General features: G+C 47.1%; 1 protein-coding gene across 1 annotated transcript; it reads left to right on the forward strand.

Annotated features, from left to right (window-relative positions):
* The first annotated feature begins 1,576 nt into the window (after nucleotides 1-1,576).
* LOC139171418 (arylacetamide deacetylase-like 3) lies at nucleotides 1,577-5,590 on the forward strand. The gene is made up of 4 exons (XM_070759645.1): nucleotides 1,577-1,753; nucleotides 3,455-3,671; nucleotides 3,833-3,896; nucleotides 4,731-5,590. Exons 1-4 carry the CDS (start codon nucleotides 1,577-1,579, stop codon nucleotides 5,509-5,511), a joined length of 1,239 nt encoding a protein of 412 aa, XP_070615746.1. The 3' UTR covers nucleotides 5,512-5,590.

Below are 5,590 nucleotides of genomic sequence, written 5' to 3' on the forward strand. Positions count from 1 at the left end.
TAATTAATTAATTTTAAGTTATTTGATTTTTATGCTGCCCTCTCCGTAGACTCGGGGCTGGCTAACAGCAATCATAAAACAATCGTACAGTATAATCCTAATACTAAAAACTATTTAAAAACTCCATTATTTAAAAACAAGACATACATACAGACATACCATGCATAAAATTGTAAAAGCCTAGGGGGAAAGGGAATCTCAATTCCCCCATGCCTGGTGGCAGAGGTGGGTTTTAAGTAGCTTACAAAAGGCAAGGAGGGTGGGGGGCCATTCTAATCTCTGGGGGGAGTTGGTTCCAGAGGGCCGGGGCCGCCACAGAGAAGGCTCTTTCCCTGGGTCCCGCCAAGTGGCATTGTTTAGTTGACGGGACCAGGAGAAGACCCACTCTGTGGGACCTAATTGGTCGCTGGGATTCGTGCAGCGGAAGGCAGTCCTGGAGATAATCTGGTCCGGTGCCATGAAGGGCTTTATAGGTCATAACCAACACTTTGAATAAATGAGTGAGTGAGTGAGTGAGTGAGTGAGTGAGTGAGTGAGTGAATGAATGAATGAATGAATGAATGAATGAATGAATGAAACAAACACCCTCCCTGGCCTTATTAATCTACTCTTATCTACCACCCACATTACTGGAACGTCCTATTCTCACAATCAAGATTGTTCAGCCTGCTAATAACATCCGACGATGGCTCATTGCCTCTGAATCTTGCCCACGAGGCCGCCTGCGCCTGACCTCCATCCTTGCCAAGGGATGAGAGAATCGGAACCAGGCAGGTTGTTTTTTTTCACGCTGCCCAAGCAGCTGACCCTACGTGAGTGGTCCTCTGTTGCCTTCTAGGCAGGTTAGGATTTTTCTTCCAGTCTGGATCCACGCAGGGATTAGCACACCTGCCCCTGCACTGGGGGCAAACACCCACATCTCTTGTAGGGTGGGATGGGTAAGGGTCACAGCCAGAAACTATCCGTGCAAGGACCACACTGGTGGGGATTAAACCCCCGTGGTAACCGGGAGGGATCTTGATGCCCAGCTGATGGCAGGAGAAGACATTGATGAGGAGACATTGGCCCAGGGAGAGGCCTGCAGAACCCCTGCCCTAAGAGGGGGGGCACCTGGACACCTGGAACAGGAGAAAATGATGATGAGAACCAGTGGAGTGCGCCGTCCCTGGAGGCTTTGAAGAAGAGAACCAGACAACCACTTGTCTATTATTTCAGGGTCCCACTTGAGAAGAGGGTTGGACTAGAAGACCTCCCAGGTCTCTTTCAACTCCGTTATTCAATCAATCAATCAATCCATCAATCTTCCACCTGCTGCCAACTGCCTTTCCCTATCGGACGGCCTCTTAGAGGAAACAAGGATGGACCTGCCAGTGCTGTCTCCCATCACAACTTCCTCCCTGCATAGTTCTTCCTGTGGGTGAAGCATAGTGGGCGGGGAAGAGAAGACCAGCCTCCCCTTATCAATCCTGGACCATCTGCTTTTCCCGGGATCAGCCGACGGGCTCTTCCTCAGCCTCCACGGACAGCTCGGCAGGGGAAGAGGAGGAGGAGAGGAGCCTGTCCCAGGCGAGGCACCATGGTGTCCTACCGGAAGCGCCTGGCCTGCATCCTCGTCGCCGGTGCCGCCTGCCCAGCCGTCTTTCTGCTCTCGGTCCTTATCCAGTGCAGAGGATCTATCGAGTTTCCTCCTGGGATCGATCAGCCCCTGAAGGCCCGCTTCTACCAGACAATGTTGCTCACTTTGTTAATTTTGGTAAGGTTTCCTTCCATTCCTTTTTTTCATGAACTGCGACAGAAGAATTGTATTGATTTAGAATAGAATAGAATAGAATAGAGTAGAGTAGAGTAGAGTAGAGTGGAGTGGAGTGGAGTGGAGTGGAGTAGAGTAGAGTAGAGTAGAATAGAATAGAATAGAATAGAATGGAATTTTTTATTGGCCAAGTGTGATTGGACACACAAGGAATTTGTCTTGGTGCATATGCTCTCAGCATACATAAAATAAAATATACATTTGTCAAGAATCATGTGGTACAACACTTAATGATTGTCATAGGGGTCAAATAAGCAATGAAGAAGCAATATTAATAAAAATCTTAGGATACAAGCAACAAGTTACAGTCATACAGTCAACATGGGATGAAATGGGTGAAAGGAATGATGAAAAAAACTAGTAGAATAGAAGTGCAGATTTAGTAGAAAGTCTGACAGTGTTGAGGGAATTATTTGTTTAGTAGAGTGATGGCGTTCGGAAAAAAACTGTTCTTGTGTCTAGTTGTCTTGGTGTGCAGTGCTCTGTAGGGACGTTTTGAGGGTAGAAGTTCAACCAATTTGTGTCCAGGATGTGAGGGGTCAGTAAATATTTTCCCCGGCCTCTTTTTGACTCGTGCAGTATATAGGTCCTCAATGGAAGGCAGGTTGGGAGCAATTACTTTTTCTGCAATTCTGATTCTCCTCTGAAGTCTGTGTCGATCCTGTTGGGTTGCAGCACCAAACCAGACAGTTATAGAGGTGCAGATGACAGACTCAATGATTCCTCTGTAGAACTGTATCAGCAGCTCCTTGGGCAGTTTGAGCTTCCTGAGCTGGCGCAGAAAGAACATTCTTCGTTGTGCTTTTTTGATGATGTTTTTTACCCTTCTATCAAAAGATAAGAATTGGCTTGAATTCATGAACACCCACATCCGTGAAACAGAAAGAGTTTCTTGAAGCTGTGAAATGGATGGGTTCATCTGTCTGTCAAAATGGAGAAGCCTGAAGGAGGGCTTTCCTATGTAAAAGGCAGTATCCCCCCCCCCTGAAGTGCTCAGGCTGGCCGAGTGGGACGTCCCGCGATGCCCAGCCAGCTCCGTTCAGTATGAAGGGCACCTCTGGCTCATGCAGTTTATTTATTTTATGTATTTATTTTATTTATTTTATTTATTTTATTTATTTTATTTATTTTATTTATTTTATTTATTTTATTTATTTTATTTATTTTATTTATTTTATTTATTTTATTTATTTTATTTATTTATTAGATTTGTATGCCGCCCCTCTCCATAGACGCGGCTCACAGCAACAATAAAACAACGTACGGCAAATCTAATAATTTAAAATTTTACTCCCCTTTGCAATGTTTAATGCCCTTCTACATTTACTCTGCCATAGCTGTGACCCACTACAGCTAGATCTCACTGTAATTTGGTATGTGTTGAAGAGAGAGCAACAGGGCACATCACCATTCTGCCTCACATCCACAGGCAAAAGACACAGAGGCTGGGAGGCCCCACCAAGGTGCCCGTTGTTTCATCCTGAAAGATACCCTGCCCACTGTGGGTACTATGCGGGTGTAGGAATTCCAACTCTCTGTGGAAAGTCTCCATCCAGTGGCTCTGTGACCACATCTTCCAAATTCCTCAGAGTCCTGGGATATCAACCAAAATTAATTTATCCACTTCTGTGCTTTGCTCAACAGGCAATTGTTTTAGAGGAGCTGGGTTTGGGCAGCGTCCCCAGTGTCTTACAGCTTTGGGCTAAAGGAGTACCTCCACGTACGGATCCGTCCCTTCTCATTCAGAACCAGAAATTTGATGGGGTGCCAGTGAGGATCTACTCGACCAGAACGGGGCCAACTGTGAAAAGGAAAGCTGTGCTTTACTTTCATGGAGGAGCAGGAATGTTTGGAAGCATTGGTAAGGCCACGTAAACTATTGCAAGCCACTCTCGGACAGCTAAGCTGAATATATATTCTCAGGGCAATAATAGCTGGAACCCTAAAAACTTCCCACGTAATGGCAAAACCATTTGCAGGGGTGAGTTTTCATCCAGCGCAACTGTCCACTGCTCATTTCAGATGCCTTCGAAAGAATCCTGCGCCACGTGGCCAAAGAGGGGGACGCGACGGTGGTGGCGGTTGGGTAAGTGTTACCTTTTTGCTTCTCTAATTTGCAGCACTGGGGGATGGGGGGGAAGGGTTCTAACATTATGGTCCAGGCTGACAGCCTTGTATAGGTAAGCAAAGGAATGACACCGGTCCATCTGACTGCTCTCTGCAACACACAATACACAATCATACTGCATTCAACTTCTCCCAAGCTGGAAAGAGTCGAGCTGGGTCCCGAGGTCTCCCCTGGGGATTTCACGGAAGCGGGAGAGGGAGAGCAGGCAGGAGGAGGCAGAACGAGGAAGGGGGGGAGAGGGGAGGGGGGAGGGGACTTCCCAAGTGAGGGAGAATTCAGGACTCGGACCACTCTACTTCACAGCCCAGCTGGGTCTGCCTCTTGACCTACCCCGGAGGGCTGGTAAATGCTAACATAGATAACTCTGCCACTAAGACTAGATTTAAACCCTCTTTTAACAGCTCTGCACCAGCTCGAAATAGAAGCCGCTGAGGCAGCCAGAAATGCTTTCCGCTTCTTTGATGTAAGCCGGCAGTCACATTTTGTGGCAATAGTTCAATTTCGCAGCTGGAACAGTGATGGGCTGGGCAGTGAGCCAGAAAACCTTCTTGTGGTTGATTGGATGGAGAACACCAGCTCCTGCCTGAGGCAATCTGCACTGTGATTGGTTGCTGTGGGAGTGGAGGGGGTGTTTCCCTTTTCCCTCGCTTTTTTCGTCTGTGTGTTTTTTGATTTACCTCACGGTGCCCCTGGTGACCTGACTACCTTGTTTTTTGTAAATGTGGATGTAAAATATTTATCTATGTAAAACTAGAAATTTGGGTAAGCATAGTAATTTTTTGCTCCTTTTAGGTATGGACTTGCGCCAGAGAATCCGTATCCAAACCAGTATACCGAATGTCTGAAGGCTGCTGTCTACCTCATGAAACACGCAGACCATTATGGCATAGACAGTTCCCGTATTATCATTTCTGGAGATAGTTCTGGGGCTAATTTTGCCACACGCATTTGCCAGCTACTGGTAGATCACCAGGAGCTTCCCAAGGTACACGCTCAGGCACTGATCTACCCAGGACTTCAGGCCGTGGATTTATCTTTGCCATCCTATCAGCAGAACTGCAGAAGTCCCTTCCTGTGGAGAAAACTGGTCGTCTACTTTTGCTGCCTCTACCTTAACAAGCCAACTTCCTTTACAAATGATCTTTTGAAGGGCAGCCACATCCCCAAGGCTACCCGACTGAAGTACCAGAAGTGGGTGAATGCCAACAACATCCCTGAACGATTCAAAGTCAGGGGCTACACAGAACAAGACTACCCGTTGTCTAATTTTAAACCTCAGCTGTACGAAGAAATGAAAGAGACGCTCTCAGAGACCTTTTCCCCTTTGCTGGCTGAAGATACGGTCGTCCGCAAGCTCCCTCAGACCTTCCTTTTGACCTGCGAGTTTGACGTCCTTCGAGATGACGGGCTGCTCTACATGAAGCGGCTGAGGGACAACGGTGTGCCAGTAACCTGGAGCCACGTTGAGAATGGCATGCACGGAGTAATGGCCTTTTTCGGCTATGGCATCCTGTCCTTTCCTTCAGCAAAAAGGATTGTCCGTGATGTCACCGATTTTATCAGACGCTTGTGAGGCCAAGATGAAACCAAACGAGAGGCATCACCTTTTCGTCTTATTCCTAAAACACAGAGAATTCGGTGGCCCAGGAAAA

This window comes from Erythrolamprus reginae, chromosome 8 (assembly GCF_031021105.1).
Source record: "Erythrolamprus reginae isolate rEryReg1 chromosome 8, rEryReg1.hap1, whole genome shotgun sequence".
Lineage (NCBI taxonomy): Eukaryota > Metazoa > Chordata > Lepidosauria > Squamata > Dipsadidae > Erythrolamprus > Erythrolamprus reginae.

Bases quoted from the DNA above. Each gene is read 5' to 3' on its own strand.
- LOC139171418 (XM_070759645.1), top strand. From the start codon at position 1,577: ATGGTGTCCTACCGGAAGCGCCTGGCCTGCATCCTCGTCGCCGGTGCC. The intron at 3,672-3,832 runs GTAAGGCCACGT...TGCTCATTTCAG, and splicing joins AGGAATGTTTGGAAGCATTG to ATGCCTTCGAAAGAATCCTG. The intron at 3,897-4,730 runs GTAAGTGTTACC...TGCTCCTTTTAG, and splicing joins GCGACGGTGGTGGCGGTTGG to GTATGGACTTGCGCCAGAGA.